Source organism: Eupeodes corollae, chromosome 2, assembly GCF_945859685.1.
Source record: "Eupeodes corollae chromosome 2, idEupCoro1.1, whole genome shotgun sequence".
Classification (NCBI taxonomy): Eukaryota; Metazoa; Arthropoda; class Insecta; order Diptera; family Syrphidae; genus Eupeodes; species Eupeodes corollae.
In genome coordinates this window covers 147,428,360-147,453,608 of record NC_079148.1, presented here as the reverse complement: position 1 = coordinate 147,453,608, position 25,249 = coordinate 147,428,360, and the positions used below count along the sequence as shown (strand labels likewise).

General features: G+C 33.2%; 1 protein-coding gene across 4 annotated transcripts in view; it reads right to left on the bottom strand.

The window, feature by feature from the left end:
- Window positions 1-9,780: 9,780 nt before the first annotated feature.
- Window positions 9,781-25,249, bottom strand: part of LOC129944417 (uncharacterized) — a 270,811-nt gene continuing 255,342 nt past the window's right edge. For all 4 annotated transcript variants that reach the window (XM_056053831.1, XM_056053830.1, XM_056053833.1 and 1 more), the window contains 9 exons: window positions 19,416-19,607; window positions 18,868-19,271; window positions 18,493-18,708; window positions 18,053-18,383; window positions 15,070-15,336; window positions 14,712-14,901; window positions 14,352-14,558; window positions 13,989-14,190; window positions 9,781-10,732 (listed from right to left, as the gene is read on the bottom strand). In XM_056053831.1, coding sequence (XP_055909806.1) covers window positions 10,627-10,732; window positions 13,989-14,190; window positions 14,352-14,558; window positions 14,712-14,901; window positions 15,070-15,336; window positions 18,053-18,383; window positions 18,493-18,708; window positions 18,868-19,271; window positions 19,416-19,607 — 2,115 coding nt within the window. In that variant the 3' untranslated portion in view covers window positions 9,781-10,626. The remainder of the gene's footprint in view (window positions 10,733-13,988; window positions 14,191-14,351; window positions 14,559-14,711; window positions 14,902-15,069; window positions 15,337-18,052; window positions 18,384-18,492; window positions 18,709-18,867; window positions 19,272-19,415; window positions 19,608-25,249) is intronic.

Sequence of the window (25,249 nt, the reverse complement as noted above, 5' to 3'; positions counted from 1 at the left end):
CAGTAAAAAAATTGTCTGAGGCACGAAGCTCGATGTAATGATCGAAAGAACATTTTTAATGACGTAAATTTACTGATAGCTATAAACGTTTATCAGTAAAAATATCAGCTTACTTACTTACTGTTTCAAATTTTACTGATAGCTATAACCGGCCCCTAAAAATGTATTCTTCTATTTTCGGGACGGAAATTCATATTCTCAAACAGCTGATACTTTTATGTTCAAAAGTGGAACGAATGGCTGCGTTCAATCTCGTGTTGGATAGGGTATCGCGGATGGGTGGATTTTAAGATACCTTGTTAAACAAGTTGGATAGCTCTAAAAAAACAACTTTAAGGTGTTCACAAAAAGCAGAGAAACATTTAAGCTTCGAAGTCAAAATTGTTGTAAGATAAAATATTTAATGGATAATTCAACTGATTTATAATTTAATACATAAGAGATAACCTTAATCTGTAATCTATGTTAAATTTCCTCTTAGCCCAATTGGAATTCTATACGATTAATAATTTATTTGCGAAATCTCCGGTTTTAAACTATTTACATTTAACAGAAAACTAGCCTAACAGAAACGAGGATCAATGTTCACGTTTCTTGAAATTCAACCATGTGTTGAATCAGCTTTTATGTCAGATACTTACATACCCCACAAATTATTGGATACCTTTTTTGACATCTCAGCTGTATTTGATCAGCTTTTATTTTACACGTAAAATACTAACAAAAAGGTATCCGGATACACTCTATGTTTGAGATTTCACACAATTCCAATGACAGATTTCTGACATTGATTTCAATTAGGAACATTTTTTTCAATGACAGACATTTTAAATGATAGCTATAAACGACCGGCATGTCAAAAAATTTTAATGTTTGTTTCAATGATGAAAAAATAATGATATCTATAACTAGCACCTTAAGTCAATGATTTAACCCAACAATCCGATTACAAACTCAAGTGACCGCCAATGATAATATTTACATAGTGGCCACTATTGACTGTAACGTAACTGGCCAGCATCGTTTTTAAAGACGTATGGACAAATTATTTTACCAACCCATAAATCACACCAAACAGTAAATTTTGTGAATGTAACGGCACCACTTTTAAAAATACACTTGAAAATTATCATCACTCCCAGAAACGGCAGTTTTGTTTATTGACGTGTCCATTCAACCAAAAGTGAGTGTTTTGGCTAAGAAAGTGAACGCCACTTCGCAGAAGAAGATGCAATACCTCCAAAAATTTCTTGTGAATGTTAAATTTCATCTTGTAATAATTAGTTTTATAAGCTAGCCATGTTTTATTTTCATTATGTTTTTCTTACCACTTATAATTATACAATTTATGTTCGTTTTTAAGGCAGTACGAGGGTTGCTACTTATATTTCTGGACTAATAAAGAAAAAAACAAAGAATTACGATTAAAATTGGTTTTATTGTTTTCCAAAATATTCTCCATGAAGAGCAATACACTTTTCCATGCCTTTGAACCAATTTTTGTATCACTTTTTCTACTCGGATTGAGGTACCTCCAAACATAGATTTTGAATGCAGGGGTCGAAAAAGGGTGTCCGCGCATTTTTTTAATGTGCTGAGTGGCAATAAAAAGAGGTCATTGGGTGCCAAATCAGGACTGTAGGGCGAATGACCCATTTATTCGATGTTTTGGCTGGTCAAAAATTCCTTTGTTTGAGCCGATGTCTAAAAGCTTGTATTAACATGATGAAGAATGATTCGCCTCTTCTTCTGCTTTTTTCGAATTTCTTCGATGACTTCTTACAAACAAATTGTCGTATACCATTCAAAAGTAACCGACTTTCGTTGCTCTAACGCTACTGTCGCCACGTGACCGGTAATGCCGAAGAAACAGGCAACCATTTGCTTCGACGTGCTTCTTCCGCAAACAAACTTTGTTAGATTTGGCTCATCTTGGAAGACCCATAGGTAAGGTACAGTCGATTACTGTTTTGTTTCGGGCTCATACTCATAGATCCATGATTCGTCACATGGGTAGATATTATACACAGCCTTTGATGCACCTTGACCATATTTTTCCACCATTTCCTTGCACCAATCGACATGAGTATTCTTTTGAGCGTTTGTCAGATTATGCGTCTTCTAACGCACGCGAACAAACCTTTCTCACAGCCAAACATTCATGTACTCGTAATACCTTATTGATGCTAGTCATACTAAGGCCCAAAGATGACTCTATCCCACGATATGTAACATGTCGATCTTGCTTTATCAGTTCATGCACAGCATCGATATTTTGTGGCACAACAACCGATTTTGGACGACCTTCACGGAATTCATCCTGGAGCGAACGACGATTATGATTGAATTCGTTATACCAGCTTTTTGTAGGATGGTGTTTTATCCCTGTAGAAAGAATTAAGGTCATCGCTGCACTCTTGTCTTGATAATCCGAGTCGAAAGTTATGAAAAATAATCGCACGAAAAGATTCACGAGTTAATTCCATTTTTTTGCCAGAGATGCATTTTACAAGTAACTGTCACCAACACAAATCCCACTTAAATGAAACATGTTCTGTAGAAGGTTATTGTTTAAAGATCTCAAACTTTCCGTTGAAAATGTCAGATGGCGCCTGGCAACACTTAAGCATCTTGCACATGAGCTACGAACTGTGGATGTTCTCATATTTTGACTTTTCTTTCACATTTATTCGTCGATTTTGACATTTTTTTCACATGAGAGTTTTTAATTTGTCGCAAATGAAGTTTGACAAGAAGCCACACCACAGCCAAACACCATTCACCACCGAAACCAAAACAAGAATGACATTTTAGGTCATAGACACACCATATAAAGACCGGAATCTTTCGTACGTTTTTTTACATTGTTGTATTTGTAATTTTGACATTACGTCCATTTTGAAATGTGAAATCCAACAGCAATTCGATGCGGTGCATCAACTTGTTTTGACAGGTTTTTTTGTTTATTAAATTGCTGTGGTGTGAATTTTAGATTTTATTTTAGCTGTCAAATGACGCATTTGTTGTTTTGTTAATTTGTTTAAAAATACAGGATCCAAATGAAGATTCCAAATGGAATGATGTCTTCCGTGCAAAAGGTATCCTTCCACCCATGCTCGAGAATGCCATTAAGAAGCGAACTGGTGGTGAGAAGCAGAAAAATATCGAAGACATGAACATGGACGAATCTGAAGACTCCCAAGACGAAAGTGTTCGCGAGGAATATCGTCACAAATGAATGGCATAGATGCGAGCATTCGCAGACAAGGCTCTTTTCGATTCAGTGTTCGGACAAGATTACGTCAACGAAGTGACCAAAGCTGGAGAAGGTATCTGGGTTGTGTTGCATTTGTACACAAATGGTGTGCCGCTCTGTTCGCTCATACACCACCATATGCAACAGTTCCTGCGGTCGATATTTCTATTGATTTCACAATTAGGAAGAAATATTGTAAGATTTTTAATATTTATTTTTGTGTTCGAATGGATTTGCATATACATATTCAAATAATAATAAAAAAATGTTTGCCCAAATTTTGAGCTTAAAACAATTTTTTTCAAAAACTATGCAAGTTGACACGTCTGTTCCATTAGTAATTAGAAAATATGAACCAAAATATAATAATAAGCACTAAGCACGATCCTCTCGATCATAAAATATGATATTAAATATTATGTTACGGAACGCACCCTCCGTTTTTCAACGTGCCGTCATTAAGGCATTGGGGGAACTCGCTAATACATACGTGGTGGTTTACATGGATGACATTTTGATCTTAGGGGGTGAAGATTTAAATGAAGGTCATGTTAGGTTCGAACTGTACTGGAGGTATTAACAAATGCTGGGTTTTCTTTTAATAGGAAGAAATGTTCTTTTTTTAAACAGAGAGTAGAATATCTTTTTTTTGAGGTGAGTCATGGAGAAGTGAGACCAAATTCCAAGAAGGTAGAATCATTGGTTTCCCCTCCACCTCCTAGGACTGTTACTCAACTACGTCAGTTCATAGGACTCGCATCTTATTTTCGACAATTTATTCCACAATGTTCTCAAATAATGGCTCCTTTGTATGAATTAACGAAAATTGTTAAAGGCGATATTTCTAGGACACCAAAACATGAGTCGGTTAGACAAAAAATTGTAACAATTCTTACCAATGAGCCTTTGTTAAGAATATTCGATCCTAAGTGTGAAACAGAACTTCACACTGATGCGAGTTCGATAGGTTACGGGGCAGTGCTAATGCAAAGTGAAAACAAACTTCGTCATGTAATAGCTTACTTTAGTAAACGAACTACATTTTCAGAATCTAAATATCACTCTTATGAATTAGAAACCCTTGCAATTGTCAATGCTATCCAGCATTTCCGGCACTATTTGCATGGACGCAAATTTACTGTCTTCACAGATTGCAATTCTTTGCAGTCTTCAAAAAAGAAATTAGATCTTACACCTAGGGTGCATAGATGGTGGGCATTTTTACAGGCCTTTGACTTGATATCATTTATAGAGATGGTAAACGGATGTGTCATGCTGATTTCTTTTCACGAAATCCATTACCAGGCTCGAATGAGAATCCTGTAAAAAAGATTCAACACAAGGAAGTCAATGTTAATACTCATCCGAAAAATTGGTTGCTTGCTGAGCAACAACGCGATCCTGAACTTCTTAAACTGATAGATGATTTCAATAAGGATAAGTTAGACGAAGATATAGCTAAGACTTTCGAGTTTCGTTCTGGGGTATTAAATCGAAAAATACAAAGGAATGGAAGATCCCGGTGTCTACCTATACTTCCGAGGAGCCTCCGCTGGTCTGTTATAAATTCTACCCACACAGCTCTCATGCATCTTGGGTGGGAGAAAACTCTTGAAAAATTATATGATCAATTTTGGTTTGAACATATGGCGAAATACGTAAGAAAATTTGTAGAAAATTGTGTAACTTGTAGGGTATCTAAGTCACATTCAGGTAAGATTCAAGCAGAATTGCATCCGATTCCAAAGATTTCTATTCCATGGCATACAGTCCACATTGACGCCACATGTAAATTAAGTGGCAAAAACGATAAGAAGGAATATGTATTTGTACTAATTGATGCATTTACAAAATTTGTTTTACTATATCACACATTGCATATTGATTCTGAAAGTAGCATAAAAGCAATTAAAATGAGTGTTTCAATTTTTGGGGCCCCACAGAGGATTATTGCAGATCAGGGTCGATGTTTTACAAGTTTAGATTTTCGTGAGTTTTGTAATTCACATAACATAAACCTTCATTTAATTGCTACTGGCAGCTCTCGGGCAAATGGCCAAGTAGAGAGGACTATGAGTACCTTGAAAAATATGCTAACAGTTGCAGAGACTAGTAGGGATTGTTCGTGGCAAGATTCTCTTTCGGACATCCAGTTAGCTTTAAATTGTTCAGTTAATCGTGTAACAAAATCAAGCCCGCTTGAGCTAATGATTGGAAAAATAGCAAGGCCCCTTGATTTGATGTTTTTAGAAAGTGAAGATTCTGATATTGATTTAATTGAAATTCGAGCACAGTCTATTGACAATATTAACAAAAATGCTGCATATGATAAGTCTAGATTTGACAATACAAAAGCAAAGTTAGTCAAATTCTCAATAGGTGGTTTTGTATTATTACAGAATGATGAACGTAATCAAACGAAACTTGACCAAAAATACAAAGGCCCATTCAGTGTTATAGAAGTTCTAGATGGTGATAGATATGTTCTTAAGGCTCTTGATTCTAATCGCACTTATAAATATGCTCATGATCGCCTTAGAAAAATGCCTTCTTATGGCAAACTAGATAGTAATGTAAAATTAAGTAGACGAACTGCAAATAAAGAAAATATTAATGTTTTAAATGAAGAAGAAAATGTTTATGTTGTAAATATAGAAGAAAACCGTAATATTTTAAATGAAAAAGAAAATGTTAATGTTTTAAAAGATGATGAAAATTTTGATTTGTTAAATGAAGAATGTCTAAATGAGGAATATTTAAATGAAGAATATTTAAATGAAGAATATTTTGATGAAGAACATTTAAATGAAGAATTTGTAAATGATGAATATGTTAGTGAAGAACAATTGGAATAAAATACTTTTGAAAATATTTGTGTTTGTTTATGAATACAGTTTATTTTGTAACGTTTGAATAAAGTTTTAATAAGAAATTATTGAATTGTTATGTAGCCGTAGCTCAGTAAAAATCGGTATCTCTTAAATGTAGACCGTGAGTGCGCGGTGTGTGTCCGATTCAATAAGGTATGGGAACTGGATGGAAGTTCTTTGTGGGTTACTACCACTTTAATGGAAGTTAATAATGAATGGAAATGAAATATGTTGAACAAAATTGTAATAATAATGATTGTAACTTGGTGCATAGCCGTAGCTTAATTGAAATCGGAATCTCTTAAATGTAGACCGTGAGTGAGCGGTATGCATCAGAGTTAGAGATGGAGATGAGAGAACTGGATGGAAGTTCGTTTTTTTTTGTTGTGTGGCCACTTAGTTGGAAGTTGGTAATGAAATTAAGAAATGGTTTGAGCAGAGGTGCTTTTAGTGTTGTGAAATTGAAGATTAGAGGTTGTAAAAAAAAAAAAAAAGTTTAAGTCAGGGTTGGCCGAGCACATGAGGACATGTGATGTGACAGGATGGCCGTGTCGCAGTGCGAGGTATAAGAAATGCTAGGCACCGCATTTGCGTGTACCTAAGTGAAACCGGAGTATTAAGTCACTGGGAAATGTTAACCCGTTCGCCGCTTAGTGTAAGCCCATGAGATGTCGAGACTCTAGAGCATCGAACGGGATGATGTCTGGGATTTTTGAAAAGGAAAAGGAGGTTAATTACAAATGGACGACTGGCGTGGTGACTGCTCTGGGATTGCTGCATTTAATAAGAAATAGAATTAAATAATAATTAACATTGAATCATAAATAATGGATAAGGATTCGACAAATTTATAAAACTTAGTTGTAAGTATTACCATTATTTTTTTCCATTTAACTTACATATTTTTTTAAAATGTCTCTACCTCCTAAATGGGGGGAAACAGACCCCCTCCCAGAGTAAAAACTGCTTGTTTTTAACTGTTCTATACAAATCCGTCATCAAACTTTGAGTTATCATACTCTTCCCAAAAAATGCAATGGCTAATGTCGCCGTAGCCACTAGGTGCCACCCCTTAGGAATTTCTCATCACTTTTCCTTATTTTCGTGGTGAAATGACTTTAGAGGGTGGTGAATTGATGTTAGTGGTGGTGAATTGATGTTAGTAGTGGTGAATTGATGTTAGACCTAAGGGTGCGTGTAAGTTGACGTTTCAGCTTGTAGGCAAACCAGAATGACAGATTTGTTTCCGTATGCATCATAATCAAATAGAAACTATATTGCTATCGTTTTCTTAAGAATTTGTGAGGAAATATGTCTTCAAACGTACATATATAAACTCAGATTTTGTAATTTATCCGTCGTTCGTTGGTCGTGCTCATGTGAATACTACTTTACTGTTACCTAGGCTAGAAATATAAGTAGCAATCCTAGATCAAATGAAAATTAATTCTTAAAACTTCTCGCGGTCAATGTGTTTGATTCAACCTGCTCCTGCAATAATTTTTATTTTCTGAATACTTCTTGGTGAAACACAATTCACTTGATAAGTATTTTAAACAGAACCATGGTTTAAACAACAAACTAGCACAATATGGAAGTGTTGTTCAGGCGTCAAAACAAAACCAAACAAAACTACAAATAAATCACTTGACTACTCTCAAAATGGACGCCAGTTAAAATAGTGTTACACCTTAAATGTCTACACCTCTAAAAACAAACATCCACTACTTAAACCTTCGTTCAACCAGTTGAAAACGTTGAACCACAATATTTCTTTCATTAAAAAATAAAACATTCTTTTAATTTTTTTAAAGTTATTTTCATTTTATTGATATGGTTTCTTTTTATTTAACTCTCATTTAAGACTTTTAATTGTTTTTATTTCTGTTGTATTTTTAATTCGAACATTTTCTGTTTGTTTTTTGTTTTATTATTCTGTTTTTTGTTTAATGCTTGGTTTTCACTTTAATTTTTAAAATTTTAAAGATACAATGTTTTTTTTTTATCTAGTTTCACTTTTTTTTGTTTATTTTTTTCTTCTTCTTCCTTACATCAACTTTTATAAATAAAAAAATGTTTATTTTCTTTATAGTAACAATAATCACTTCTCTCTCTCTCACACACTTCATCATCATCCATCATCTTCATGAATCATAAATCATGACTCTTAAATCATGAATCATAAATCATCTTTTATCATTATCCTAAAAAATACTCTAGTCGTTGGAAGAATTAAGATCTCATCTTTCCAAATTTTGTCTATTTTATTTCCTTTTTTTTAACATGTCTCTTTTAGCTATTTTCCTATATAAGGTCCTTACTTTAAATTTTATTTATAACGATAAATTATGTTCTTTTGTTTCTAAAATTAATAAATAAATTCAAATTTAACTTTACTATTTACAATTTTATGTAAGATTTTTATACTAATTTGATTTGAATTTAATATAGTTTTAAGTTTTTGTTTTTGTTTCTTATTTTAATCTGACACTCATTCCATGTTTTCAAAAAATAAATAAATTCATTAAATTTGTTATGTTTTTTTCTTCTTTTTTTGTTTAATAATTATATTCCTTCTTCCATTTTTGTTTTAAATATTTTAACACTATTCTCAGTTATGTTTTGCTTTTATTATTTTTTAAGGTTTTTTATTGTCTGTTTGTTTTTTTCTTAAGCTTTTTCCTTTCAATTTTTAATTTTGATATTTTAAATGAAATATGAAAATCTTTAAAATAAAAATGTTGATGTTTTTTGGTTTTTGGTTTTATGCAGAGCAAACTAAAAAATTGAAGTTTTCAAAGTAAATCTCACTCATTTTTCGTGTTTTTATTTTTATTTGTGAAATATGAATGAAAGTTGGTGTTTTTTTTTTATAGCGTTTAAGGAAGAAAAGAATTGAAATTGTTTAAATAAATGTTCACCTAGTAATAAAATATTTGTATTTTTATATTTTTTGTTTGTTTTATTTTTAATATTTTTTGTTTTTAATTCTTTTTGATTATAATCAAAGGCAGTGTAAAGTTGGGAAGTGTAATAAATCGTATAGCACTTCGATGATGAAAATTAAATTTTCATTTTTGTTAAATATGATTTTTTGTTGTTGTTGTTGCTTTAAATTTAAATGCGAATTGTTTATATTTTATATTATTTAAATTTTTATGTAAAAACACAAATTTACATACATTCAATACATTTAGTGGCAGTTTTGGATGTTAAACATATAATTTCATATTTATCGTTTCGAGTTTTTGACTAATTTTGAGTGGGGTTTTTATAGTTTTTGTTTGGCAAATTAGTTTCCTATTCTTTTTTTTTTTAAATATTAAAATGATTCAAATAATAATTTTTATGAATGTTATTTTGTTTCTTTATTCATAATGATTCCAACCATCTTGCCTGTTGTCAGTTTATAATTCAAAACAAATAAAAGAGGAAAATTTAGAAGTTTCGAATTTAAGTAAAATTACTCAACTGAAGTGTAAATTTAAACATCTACTTTTTTTTAAAATTCTTAATTTGTTTACTTTTTTGTTTGTTTGTTTGGTAATTTTAATTATTCTACAAAATTTAAATCTTTATCAATCTATTTCTTAAGTTTTAGAAAATGTAAATAAACAATTCTATAAGTTTATTCACTTGTATAGAAATTAAAAGTTTTTGTTTTTCTAGGCTTAGTTTAAATTTAAACAGTATTACTAAAACGTAGTACAAAAATTTTCAGTTGGTTTGACGCAGAGATTTTTTGTTTTATTTTTTAAAATTTTTTGGTTTTTATAGAATTAACTCTTTTTCTAAAATATTTTGTGCGTCATTTCGGTTGACTTTCGTTTTTTTTTTTTGTTTTGTTGTTCTTTTAATAATTTTACCTAAGGACTAAAAAATACGAATCCTGGCACATTAAATGTTTGCTTTTTTGTTTTTAGTAATAATTAACCTATTTTTCTTAATAATTTTATATTTTTTGGTTTTTTGTTCAAGAGTTGTATTGAAATTTAAGTTATTTTTCTTTCTCTTTCTATTTCATCTCTATTTCACTTTTTCCCGCTTTCTTGAAGGTACCAAACCGTTGGTCTTTAATTGCAGTTTTAATAAATTATTATTTTGTTTTTTAGTTTTATTTTATGTTTTTTGTTTAACAATATTTAACTAGAAAATACACATCTTTATTTTTTTATTTTATTTTTAAATTTTTGTTCGTAAAAAAATTATTTTAATTATAGTTAGATACTTAAAAAGAAAACTTAAAAATTGAAACAAAACTTAAAAAATACAATATTTTTTTTATAGTATTGTTTAGTCAGTTTAGTTGATAGTTATAATGGTACAATATTTTAGTAGTTTTAGTAGTGTGGTTGTTTTTGTTGTTGTTGTTGTTTTTGTTGGTAATTGTTTACATAAAGTCTCTTGTTCCGGGGCACAATTCTGTACGATAATGATTGAATGTGGTCAGACAGTGGTTACACGATCTATTTCCACATATCGTACAGAATTGTCGCTTTGTCAGCAAATCACATCTTTTTCATCAAAAACTGCTGTATCCATAGAACTTAGAGATTTCAGTCGTGTTTGTAGAACTGAAGACCCGCGCAGTTTTCGTTTGATTTTTCTATAAAAAAAAGAAAGAATAAATAAAGTGTCATTATTAAGTAAACTCATATAAATAGATATATTTTGACAGCTCGTGGGTGGCGGCCATGTTGTTTCTTTTAATTTCTGTCAAATAGTCTTCTTTTAATACGTTACTAAAGACAAGTTACACCATCGCGAAATACGTGCAAATGATAAAACTTAATACTAATAATACATAACTACCAAAATGTATGTTCTCTAGCAGCAACGATTCGTGTGTGGTTTTTTTTTAAAGTTCTACAAAAATTACTTTTGAAACTTTAATATTATCTTTTTCACTATTCAAAAAAATACTAGATTGAAAGAATTCATTGAACTTTCATTAAGTTACAGTTCTAATTAGCGTTCAGGAAAAATTCTCGGATCAGGAATGTCATACATAATGAAGCACTCAAACGGATCTAATGCGAGTCGTTTGATTTGTGTAACATTTTGTCACTTCCGTTTTAGATAAATATGGCCGACAAATATAAGGTTTTTCACTAGGCGTGTTCATTTACTCTGAATTTCTGTGCTAAGGCAAAGTGCTGTCAATTTCACAATAAAAAGATATCAAAATGACGGGACTTGCCCTTGAAAATCATTTGGCCGATTTATATATCGAAGATTTTTGACAGTTTTCTCAAACTGATTGACAGAGCAGAAGCGTGAAATATAAACACAATTCACTATTCTATAGCTTGGTATTTGTTTTCTTCCTTTTGCGTTATAGAGGTACAAGTATTATTCTATAATTTCTGACAGATTATATTTTGGAGAATATACAGAATAATCTGAGATTTTAGAAATATAAAGTGGGCATTTTGATGTTTGCCTTCAATTTTAAAAGAGATTTTTATCCTAAGATTCTAACACTTTAAATTTTTCTGAACAAAAATTTAAATACCAAAAACGAAAAATGCCGGGCCTAGATCATGTAAGACAATTCGATCGAACGCTCGATCAAATCATTTAATACTACGTTTCCACCCAGCACTAAACCGAGATTTAGCTTGAAATCTCGAAAATTTACCATACAAATTTTAATCTACTCAAATGAAGATTTCAAGTAAAACTCATTGAAACCTACTTGGAAACATTAGTTTGTCAAATCAACCAAACTTTTTTTCTGAGAATAATTTTTGAACCGACCCATTTAAACGCCAATTTCGTTTATTGACAGATGGAAATGTCAACAAAAACTATATGTCTCACTTCCAAACGTCAAATTAATCTCCTTTTCTTTGGTGGAAACACCTCATCATTTATTTTAAAGCACTTAACATAAATCTCGTATTATTTGTTGGTGGAAACGTGCTATAACGTTATGTGGCTACAGATTAGAAAAGTTGATTTCTTGTTCATCCATATGTTTTAATTGATTGTCAAGTTTTTTTTAAACTGACCAGTTTAGTATCAGTAAATGTTTTTGCTGTCAAAACTTCCAAAACAAATTTTTTGTATTATTAAATTTAAATTCTTCTCACAATCATTGGATTTTTTTGAAGGGTTGGTTATAAAAACTATTGATAATTTCTATCATTAGAAACAAATTTTTAAGACATCTATCACTGTAATGGTGAAAGTTTGAAACACAAACCAGTTTAGAGATTCGTTTTCTTTTATGGCAAAATACAATCAGCTGTTCAGGAATATGAATTTACGTCAAGAAATAAGAAACATGCATACAAAGCAAAACAATTCATATTTTCATATTTCAGGAGAAAACACATTCAAAAATATCCAACCAAACGTTTTTGATCGATTTCAATGATTTAATGACAGCTAATGCCAATTTTTTTAAATTTAAATCAGGGAACTGTCATTTCGAATACAGCCTAGATAAAGTGAAAACTAAATTTTATTAATCAAGTGATTTTTGTGTTTTAGTTCCAAAAGATAAATATGTAAATCTCAAATGACAGTTCAGCGCCAGTGTTTCATGAGATAATATATCAGAGAGCTCTGAATTTTGTCTGCTCTAAACTTTACTTTAATCGATCAGTGATTTTCTCGCAGCCAATACAGAAAAATGACATGTAACAGGTCCTTAACTGACTTTCAGTTTCTGACAAATAGCTTAAATACGTGCAAATTGATAGCTCTGATAAAAACAAACAGTCCTTATTTGATAAGGAAACATTTCTTAAAAATTTCACAAACAGAGCCTTGGTAGAACAAGTTAAAATTTTCACAAAAGATTTGTTCATTGAATTCTGAATTTTAAGTCGCTCCCAAACCATTTATTGAAAATCTGAACCTACCTTGGAAAGCAGCTTCTTTATGGTACACAAAATCCTGCGATTTTTTTTTGAAGTACAATTTTTAACTAAATTATGAGCTGAGTTTTTGAAGGAGGATAAAATGTTTCAGTAAATTATCGTTGACCATTGATTAATAATGGCCCTCAGATCACTCAAAGCAAACTATTCCTTTTTTCCTGTGTCGGTACCGTATTAACTGTCAAAGTGACATTTGATCCGAATAATTTAATTTTTTCTGAAAACAGGTTAATGCTATGAGTTTTTGTTCGAAGATGTTGTAAATTTTTGTAGAATATAACATTGTGTTATCCTTGATAAGTAACTAATCTAAGATGTTTTGATAATTTTTAAGGTTGTCAAAAAAACTTGTGTCAATGTTAAGATCAACGAACAAACCTATATTCCAATAAAATGTCTCGTTTGGTAACTTGAAACGTTTCATTAACATAATAAAAAGTCTAAAATGTTTTGGCAGAGGAATTGTGTTTACTTCTCACCTATTGTTTATTTTAAGGTTATACCAAATGTTAGTGAATTAATTATAGTACTAAAATTTTGTATTATTTCCGCTGCACAAAAAGATCAAAAATAAAATTCAGTTTGACAGTACCTGTCAAATTCCATATGCAAACTCGTATGAATTGGAAGTGAAACTCAAAGCTTCTTGTTTTGATTCCATTTAATAGCAAGTGGTCATAAGATTCATTCGGAACCTACGATGATTAGGACTAAACCCAGGAATAAAAGGTCGGTGATAACGTAAAACCACGTTTCTAGTCAGTCTATCCACGCTTTCGTCGGTAATATTTAATCCCAATGCCCCAAAAGATTATTTCAGTTTGTTCATGGGATTCTGCAAATCTAAACCAACCATAAACCTATTTCAAAGTTCAAAACAAAGAAAACAAAGTCAAAACTCCTGACCCTATCAATTCTACCCTTTTAAACTTCGTCTATAGATATATAAAGTAACTATTATATTATACTCACTTGTATGCGAACGCAACGAACCCACAGCAAAACAGCACCATTAGGATACACAATGTAGCTAAAATTTCAGCTGGCAGTTTCATAATGGCAGAACACTGCAGGAACGACTCATCGTCGCCGGATGGACAATGCACAACTCCATCACACCACACGCTAGCATTAACGCATGCCCCCAATTCGGAGCACTTGAATGTACAGTCTTCTGCAATGAAAATGAAAAAAAACCCACACTTAGAATAGAAGTTTTAGATTTTGCCAAGAAATTCTCATTAGGGGTTCCTTTGTTCTCTCTTATGGCTCCGGATGGTATAGTCGGTATAATCAAAAACCTATCAAACAAGCAAAGCACACACGAGTACATACCTACTAAGCCCAAGGCTGGTCTAGGAACCAATTCCATCCAATTGAATGTGAAATCACCATTATCCGGTCTGAGGAACTCGACACTGATAGCCTTCGATCGGTTGGCTATTGCATAATTCGGCCTCTCATTCCAGCCCGCACTGAATATCTCCACAAATTCATATGCATTCGAGTTCTCACCCAAAGGACATGCTGTTATTGTGAGTCCTGTAACGTAACACAAAGAGAAGAGGAGAAGAGAAAAAGAAGATTTGTGTAATGAAAACATAATAACCATCCTTGTTCCCTTTTTTTCCCATGCCCAACTGCCCCAAAAATACCCAAAACCGAATCAAAACCTAAACGGAAATGACACTTTACCTTCAGATGTTGTCAGCACCACTCTCGCCTTGGTCTCGCACCGATATGAGCTGGTGCCTATCACTGTGGCATTAATCGTTTTATGTATATTCGGACTGTACTTTCGCAGGAAGATGCCCTTCAGCCGGACGTACAAGAACTTGTTTCCATTTGAAGGCTCGATTAACCATGGTCGGGTGCGGCAGTCCATCTGAAGCAGTCAAAAGAGAAATGTGTTGGGTTGGTTGGGGGCTTGAAAAGTGAAAATTCAATTTGAATTTACAATGAGGATGATACGAGTACATAGGTATAGGACTATACGAGTCTCTGTGGTCATTCTCATTGTAATATCCTTTTTATATATATGGGTTATCCTTACGTCTCCGAACGTCATGTCGATGGTGCCACTTGGACCGAATTTCCTTCGACCATCCTTGCAGCTTGTTGGTCCCTTGACGAATTCAAAGAGTCCTTCGAAGTTCAATGCGTCTGGGTCATCGAGTGTGGTCATGTTGAGCGCTGTAAAATGTACTTCCAAGTCCCTGCTGGTTGAGGTGTATTCAACTGGTAAATGGGATGCGTTCGAAGAATTGCACAAACAGCCACGTGGCAACAGAATCGAATCATGATAGGGTCTTTCGAAAATCTGAAATCCAAATTAAAAGAACACACACGAAAAACAACAATGTTAAAAAGTAGGTGGTAAGGGGTTAATGAAGAAGTCTCCAAATTGAGTGTTTTTGATGAAGTATGGTTGCCAACTGTTGTGAAATGTATTTATTCTTTGATGTTGAAGGCAGTTTAGTAATTTTATTTTTAAAATACCAAGATGCGTAGGATAAGGGTACATTTTTCAGAATATTTAAAGTTTTTCACCAGTTTTTACAAAGATAGGAAAAGTCGAAAAGTAACCTGTACTCGTAAAAAATAGACGTCGTGTTGATAGATCACCACAGCACGAGCCATGATCGCTATACGTTCAAGGTGTCAATATTTAGTTAAGTTAGGTGGCGCAACAGTCCGTTGAGAACTAGAGTCTAGTCACTTACAACTCTCAACCATTCTTGTATGTGAGCAGTGTTGACAGGGATAGAGGGGACCTACAGTTTAAAGCCGAATCCGAACGGCTTATTTGAGAAAGCACTTTTCATGACAAGAATACCTCTTATAGGATTTGTCAATTCCTTGCCAGAGGAAGTTCGTGAAAAAAACTTTTGATAGCACAGAAAGGGATTGAACCCAAGACCTCTGGCATGATAGTCCATCACACTAATAATCTTGCCAGGATACAATAGTGTCAATATTGTTTCGGATTAACATCTTGTTGGTATGATGTTCCAAAGATGGTTTGCCGGGACCAGACGCAATGTATCAGTCTCTCAAGCTCGAGTTAACGCAGCTGCTCCTTTCAAAAACTGAGAAGCCAGTCAGAGAAAGAGACGCCGTCTAATAAATAAAAGAAAGAGCAGGTTCGAAGAAGGCGCGGAAGTTCTAACACTAATCTCAAAGGAATTCTGGAGCCATGGAAAATGCATTTCAATGAATGACAGAAAAAATGTCGACTCCTTCATTTCAAGAAGATGTTATCATGCGGCTTCCACCAAGCATTGAGTTGCCAAAAGACTGGCGTAAAGGCCTAAAGCAGGCGATGGAAAAATATCTAGAATCTAACATCCCAATGTAACATCTGCTTATAGACTTCAGCTTTGGATAGAACAGGTTAAAATGTTCGCAAAAGATTTGTTTGTTGAGTTCTGAAGTTTAAGTCGTTTTCAAACCCTTTATTAGAATTTTGAACCTTGGAATGCAGATTCTTTATGGTTAAGACAACATACTGAAACCATGAGTGGATTTTTTAAGTACAATTTTTAACTAAACCATGAACATCTGTTCTGAGCAAACTCTTGCTTATTTCCTGAGTCGGGAACGTAGTAACTGTCAAAGTGACATTTGATCTGAATAATTTAATTTTTCTGAAAACAGGTTAGTGCTTTTAGTTTTTGTACACAAATTTCGGATATTTTTGTGTAAAATTCAGGTTGTCAAATCAATTTTAAGTTCAACGAATAAGCATACATTCCAATAAAATGTCTCGTTTGGTAACTTGAAACGTTTCATTAACAAGCGGCTTCCAACAGCATTGAAGGTTTCAAAAAAACTTGCTAGGCTTCTGAAAGACTACAAAGCGTAACTGTTCCAGAAAAGACTGGTGAAAAGGTCTTAAGCAAGCGATGGAGAAATACATATCTAAATACAATTTAACATCCCAACGTAAAATTTGCTTATAGACTTCAAAGTAGGTTATGATATAGTCAGGATAGAATATTATAAAGACGTGAGATTGTTATCCCGCCTCGTCAATGAACTGGCTTCCTCTTCACCGTAAGTTTGGAGAAAGCAATCTGAGAATGTGAAACATCTATCTGAGGGACATTTGTCAACGAGTCCACACAATTAATGGCTTACGCAGATCACATCGAGCGAGGGGTACAAAACCTGGGACTGGATATACTCATAATAGAGATAATAGAGGGGGAAACTGCTTGAAACTTTGGAAACCCTACAACAATCAAGGATCTAGTAATACGATTAAGTGGTCTAATCTTTCACCTACCTTAGGTCAGTAGCAGCGGTAGGTAAAAAGAATGTGGGAGTCTGTTTAAACCCAACAGAACTTCTACAGTTATTTAAAACTCTTTAAACCGAAAAATCAGTGCTGCTGTGTAATACAATAGTTCTACCAGTTTTCTCTTATAGATCCTAGCTAGATTTGTGTGCTCACAGTTTAAGCCATTATCTGCCTTTGTTACAGAAAACCCTTACGCACAAAAGCTGTCCACACTTGTGAGGAAGGATAGTTCTAGAGGAAGTATAACAATGCATAGATATAACTCATTGTTATACATGCTCCGGAATTGTCCGTGAAATGATACATCCACAAGAATAAAGCTTGGAAGACTTTAGAGAGCTAGGCAAGTAGAATACATTAGCAAAGAAGAACCAGTTCGGAAAATGCTATGCAAAACAATTTATGAGAGAAGACTGCTTGGAAAGCTGCAGAATCCTTTGGAGTGTCATACTGAATGGCTTCGGCCAACAACTGGGAAAGACCAATATCAAATATCGATTGTGGCAGATGTGACTGGGTTTGATTGTATTCCAAAATTTCGGACATTCAGCAGAAGCATTTTGCCGTGTAAATATTACAAAAGAAACTTTTATAAAAGTTACAAAACTGCTGAAACGGATTTTAAGTAAAATACCACGATACACTTTTAAAACGATGTTTTTGAATTATATAAGAGGAAATGTTCAACTCACTTGGCAACCATAAAATCAACAAAAAAATAACAAAAACTTACCTCAACACGAACATTGGTGTTGCCGTAACAGAATGACCTATTGATGTCCTCATCCACTTTCGAGGTGCACATACGATTCATTGTGGTCACCTTCCTAAGCTTAATCCGAACACGCTCGCCTCGTTGTCCTTCGAATTTGTAAATGCATCTGAGATTTCGAGTACCCCCCCGACCGAACATGAATATGTTGCGTATGCTTCGGAAGATAGCTGGATCCTTTCGATCCATTTGGCTGCTAACGAATTTCCGATTGCAGTCATGTTCGCCACCCATTGGAATGCCATCCTGATGCAGGTCAACAAATTCATACTTAAGCTTGAAGTCAAGTGGTCTGGAAGTATGGAAAAGAAGAAGATAACACAAAACATGATAAAAGAAGGCTGAAGATGATAGTTGTAAATAGTTCTATAATATGGAACATGGACCAAGAGGTTACCTACCTTAGGACTGTTGACTCGGTATTCCTAAGCTCGAGAGTTATGGTATCACCGCTGGATACGTAGCTCTCGCTAACCATACACGGACGTGCATGTGTTTCGTTGATGTTCGCTCGGTCACAAGTTCTCGGAACGGTTCCTCGACAAAAACGGGCTATGACGTTTGTGTAGTTTTGGCCGTATTGTGCCAATACAGGATGGTTAGGGATATCACGTTCACTGTGGATTAAAAACAAAAGGAATTCTGTTTAACCAAGTTAAATTAAAGGCAAGCTCAAAAGAAGAAGGATGATGCATCATCTTGAAGTCCTTTCAATTTCCATCCATATATATACTGTCCATGATTGACTATTTGAAATATTTCAATTTGATGCTTACCAATTCAAATCCTTGCAGACAGGCGGCTCCCTCAGGGCACCATCCCAAATTCTCAACATTCCACTGCAGTCCTCGTGTGTCTGAAGGACTCCAATAGCCCCGACCGATGTCTCATCCTGAAACCCGAATGCCGGATCCAAATTGAATTTCAACATCGATATCCAGACCTTGAACCGTGACAGTGGCATTTGATATTGCTGCCCGGAGCGACGAGGCAAACTCAGATGGTCGTAGGTTTTGAAGACTCCGGTTCCTTGTAAATGATACAAACACGTTGTGTTCGGTGCCAGCGAGTGTTTGGGATTCTCCAGGATACCACGCCCCGAGCCACGAATCCAAAATTCACACAATTTCTTGTTCTTCGCGTACGTTGGACTTTGTATATCCACGAACTTAACTTCAACCTTTATTCAACAAGCAGAGAGCAAGGACGATAAAGGACGAAAACCAATAAATAAAGAGTCAATATACATATACATGAAAGCGAGTTGATAATCGATACTAGTAAAGCGAGTATAGATATATCTGTGAGTATATGGAAGACCTACCTCAAGCTGGAATCCATGCAAAGGCAAGATCTGGGATGAGGTTCCAGTAAATGTTCCAAACGGCGACGTTGTGAACTCAACTAATAACTGTGGCCCACTGGAGACTGCCGCCGGCACGCTCTGTCCACCGCCACAAAACTTCAGGATTACCGGGTCTCTAATGGTGTAGCCGTCGTACACGGTCACGTAATCCTGCAAAATATCGGAACGGAACTTCATAAAATTCGTGTTTTCAACGACAACGACGACAAAAAGGACAAAAAGGACGAAGACGACAACGACAACGACGTTGGTTCAGTTATTTGCTTGTTTCGATTTTTGATTTCAATTCACTTCTATATGGAAGGAGTGAGTTTTGGGTCGGAAATAGTTGAGGGGGAGTGCGGGGATCAGGATCGTATGAAAGTGTCCTGGAATGGCGACTTACTCGTACATGGGAAAGTGTGGTGTTGTTTATAGAAATTGACTTTGTTCAATTATTTACCTTAGGTTAACAACGTTGGGTTGTTGGGTGTGGGTGGGTTGCCAAGTGCACTGAATTTCATGTATTTTGGATTTTTGGAGGAAGGGTTTGTGTGCAGGGAATTGGCTGGGTTACTAGAATTGAGCTTGTAAAGCATTTGGCGGATGCAATTATGCACGGTGATAGCTTTTTTTTCCTGCAGTTGCTGTTTTACATATATTTGCATTCAGACTTTGTATTTTTTGGTTTGATTCTATTGATATTTTAAATTGTGGTTTTTGTGGTTACAATATCACAGTAACTATATACAAAGTATGTATCGTTTGTATATTTAAGTCCATATATATGGAGTTACAGTTAAACCCAATGCAAGGATAATGCTCTTGGGAAGGTCTGTCAGGTGAAATTGTGGTTCTAATATGGGTGTGTTTTTAAATTGTATTAAATTATTTTTTTGATAGTTAATTGAGTTTAAAAAAGGAGAACTTGTGGGTGCTGTTTGTGCTCTGGATCATGCTTAAAGTGCAACGAGACATTGAACTTTTATATGTAATTTAATTGTGGTCAGCGATGTGTTAAATTGTGGGAAATACCCCAACTCAGAATGTAATTTTGTTGTAATTTCTGCTGTTGTTACCATGATTTTCATTTTATAGGGAAAACACCCCTGTTTTAAAAATTCGTTTCAATATGCAAATAAAATGGCAGTCGAGTACTTTAAAGTTGAATTTAAATATTTAATTTTACATTTTTTGAAAGTAGTTATTACCCTGTATAATTTGTCTATGTTTCTGGTGCATAACTAACAACTTTGAATCCTTTTAGGGTTTCAAATTTTGGTTGATTGGGCATATGAAATCAATTTGACATTATGCTTGGGTTTTTCAAATTTGTATAATAAAGCAAATTTTGAAAAATAATAAAGTCATTGTTAGACTTATTTAAATACCTTTTTTAATAGACTCAATGTATATTCAAAACTTTTAAGGAGGTAAAGAACAAGTGTCCTTGTTTTTTAATTTTAAAAAATCAATCTCTCAAATTCCGTGAACGTAAAAAACAGATAACTTGGTTTCATTTTAGTAAAATTTGTTTTAAAGCTACCCTATTTCTTAAGACTAACTTCTTGTGTTATGGTAACATCTCTTTTTTACTAAATGGTTTGAGGAAAAATTTCTAAAAATTAAGTGAAGACACATTTTTTTTAAACTTTTTTTTTAGTGTTTTTGAAGAGATGGGTATATACCAAAAATATCTGTATTAAGATGAATTTAAATAATATTTCCAACATTCAAAAATTGTAATTTTAAATTCGTTTTCCAAAAAAATGTATTTTATACTGCAAAAATAAAAAATTCAAGTTTCAAAAATGTTTTAAAAAATTAGTTTGAAGAGTCCAATTTTTCAGTCATTTTTTCGTCATGTTACAAATTGTTTCACTTTCAATTTGATAGAGTGTTTCTTGTTATAAGAAATTTTGTGGTTCATAATCTCTACAAACAACGATGGTATAAGAAACTTAAGATCAGTTTGACAAACGTGGTAGGAACATTTGTTTGACCATTCTACGCACATTTAGAAAACTGATGGTTTTGCGTAAGTTACACATTCAAAAGCCATAACAAATTAATGTTCAATTCATGTTTAAATTTCTATCTCTCAATATTAATGCCTGAAAATAGAAAATCGGTCTATTTTTGTCAAATTATATGACTAATAGCTTTGATGGATAAGTTCATTAATTATTGACATTTAGAATAATTTAAATGTGAGACGGTAAAAATTCTTTTTCAAAGTGAATAAAGGACCTGTCTCCATACAATATACACACATTTTGATTTTTAAAACTTGTTCTTTTATTGTTTTTGAAAGTCTTAAAAATACTTGTATTGAGATAAATCTAAATAATGTTTTCTAGATCCAAAAATTATAATTTTGAATTCTTTTTCCAAATATTTTATTTTGATAGACACCATTACTGCATAAGTTCAAAAACGCATGATTGTTTTTTGAAGAATACAATTATCAATACTATCACTTTTGACAATAACGATAAAGCTCTTCAGAAAGCGCTTATACTTAAGACTTTGATAGCTACATAAAGAGCAAAAATAGATGCTCTGAAGGATTTACGACACTCAGGACGTGAAATAGCAAGGGGACTTAACAGTAGCAAGAAAGTTGTAAGGAAATATTTTGCTGATCCACAAAAACATAGGAAGAATCAAAAACGGCACAGGCAGAAACAAGAACATCATAAGAAAAGCGGTTAATTCTACGGTTTGTCTTAAATTTCTATCTTCAAACGACTAAAATAAGGGCCAAAAGCTGAGTATCAGAACACCTTAATCGAAGCTTTTGTGGTTTCTGGGTCCAAATTTTCCGTTATTAATACAAAAAATTAATGTTTCCATTCCAAGCCGTCTTATAGAGATTATATCAAGAAATGTTGCTTAACAATAAAATGTAAATATTTCATTTCGCTGTTCGTTTTTTTCCTGACATTTTATAAGTGGACTTATTCTAGTAACACACCACTTTTTTATACAATTTTTGATTAGTTTATTTTTGAATCTTGGGGTATTCCAACGCTCGTTTCAAATTTACCCTTTAATGATATTAAAAATATGTAGTAAAAGTTTACGGGTACAAACAAATTATTAGCTATAAAAAGCGAAGATCGGTTCTAATTTTGTGTGGCCTCATCCTAGTGATAATTAGTGTACTTAAAACAACACATGCTATATAGTAAAAACTGTAAACATATGATTGTGACATGTGTGTCAACATAAAAAAAATTAAAACAGAGTGTAAAGAGTGCGCGAAATTCAAAAAGTCACCTTACTTTTTGATCACACCCCGTATAACCGAAAAAATAGATGTCTAACTTTTTGTGAAAAGTGTTCTGTAATCTAGATTTCTTTGATTTTCTGGGCTATTAAGTCCAAGTTTCTGTCAAGTGCATATTAAAACAATTTTATTATAAAATTCTAAGTAAAGGATTTGGACGTATTGAGCTTAAAAGAACCTGTATGTTCAGTTCAGTTGTTTAAAAATAAAATAAATAATATAGGACCTAGAAAGTTTCTTTCAGGAACCCCATATGCTAATGAGTTAAATCAAGATGCTATGTAGGTCAAGTTGAAACATTTATTTTTGGTCAATATATAGAAGAACATTCGTAAGCTCAAGCTGGTGTCTCTGCAATTTGACACCTGTAAAACTGAGTTATTATTTGAATTGTCATAACATAAGTTCAATGTTTGTCATTTATGATTCCTTAACAATGCGTTTCCATTAAATTTATTGTCGCCATAATGACGCTTAGGCTGCCGGAATAATAGTAAAATTTTAAGAATCGAAGCGTTTCTTATGTCACGAGGCCTGAGCATCCCGTATAAAGCAGTCAATTCGAAATATTGCTGTTGCAAGTTCAAGTGCTGCTGATGATACAAATTTATCAACTTCCCTACGTTCGTAACAAATGAAAGTTGACAAATTTGGTAAAATAAAATGTTAATCAAAAATGTTTAGCTGTATGTGTTTTATTTAGTTTTATGCGTAAAACGCAAAAATTAACGTGCCTGGTAAATCTCTTCAAAACTAGAAAAAATCAGTGTGATCAGCGGAAATCTTGATACAATTTTTTGACGAATTCGAATAAAAGATTATTTTAAAACTAATTTTGTTTCTCAACCCCCTTAATTTAATTGGATGAAAGACCAAAATTCATAATGTTAAAAATTACTTTTAGGATATTTCATAAAGCCGATCAACAACTGTGAAAAAGATAGAAGAATATTGATTTATTTCAAGGTTTTGTATTTTCAAAAAAGGTAGCTTTTTATAATATAACTTTGCCTAACCTAAAAAAATCAACCTTTTCTTATTTTAATGTCTACAGAATTTTCGTTTTCAATTTGAACGAACATTTTTAGATCAATTAAGAGAAAACTGTACTTCATAAAAGTCCTAGAAGAGGATACCCATATAAACACAAGAAGAAAAAATAGTCTAATTTTCTCGAAACTGCTGAAAAAAAATTGTATCCTAAATACAACTTATTCTATGAGTTCGTCAAGGCTCTTAATTATTTTTTTTAGAAATGAGCTTGTAAGTGCAAAGCAGAAACAGTTGATTTGAACTGTTATTTCAGGACATGTATGTTAGCTATGAAGCGGTTAAATCTCTTTGCAACATGCATCAAACTGTAGTGAATCTGATAAAAAAGATAGGATATAATATCTCCCTTTATCTTTATCGCCATGAAGGAGTGGAAGGACCACCAATAAAAATAGACTTGATTTTGTCTTGGGATGCGACACTTACTCAAACTATGTTCAGTGAGGCAGCCCTGTTCTCAACACTAGAGGTGAGTAGCTTTTTAAATATATTCTAGAAAACATTGCTAAAACTTAGAAGAATACTTATTTTTTGACCACAGGTTAATTGCATTTGTAATTTCAGAAATAAAAATTAAGAACCAATTAGACTCAACTTATATATCTGAGCCGGAATGTTTAGACAAAGTGCCAACTGAGCCCAGAGGAATCATACAGGAAACTTTCGAAGGAAACTGCACTTTTAAGCCAACTTCAAGGGCAGGCCAGGAGCTAGGAAACATAAGGAAATAAAAAAGAAGACTTTTAAATGTTGCCAAACGTATAAGACTAGATATTAACTGGGGCACTTTCTAGTCAAATCCTCATGACGAAATAGAATGTATAAATAAGTCAGCAAGACACAGGAATATTCTAACCAAAAAAAGTCGGGAAAGTGTAAAAGAGCTGGCAAGACACTGAACCAATCCAGTATAGACTGAATTAAATCGCATCATTGGTAACAAGATACTCCAAGAAATCAATGAAAGATGGTAAGCTTTGAAAACTCTTTGAAAAATTCTCCAAAACAAAATCCTACTCGATTATGCATCTAGACTTAAAATCTTTACGTCTGCTTGTAAGTATGATAACAGGTCACAACCTTCTGAGATTATCATACAAAAAAAGAGGCTGGGGAGCGACCCACATTGATAACTTCCCATCCCGTCTGTCGATTTGTCTTGCTTACAAGTTTGTAAGTTTCCGTGTTGGGTTAAAAAAGTTGTCAGTTGAATTATTCTTACAAAATTAAAAACCACCAACAATATTTTTCATATAAAGAAATAGTTTAGTTTGAAAATCTCGTTTTGTTAAATAGATTTTTGGCCAAAATCAAATGTTAACAATTTTAGTAACATATCTTAAATTTTAAAAAGTTGGATGAATGAAATTAATTTAAGACATATCAAGAACCGAACATCAAATTTTACAAAAAATTTGCGTAATATTTTTTTAAGATTTGATTTTTTTATGAAAAACGGACTTTTGGA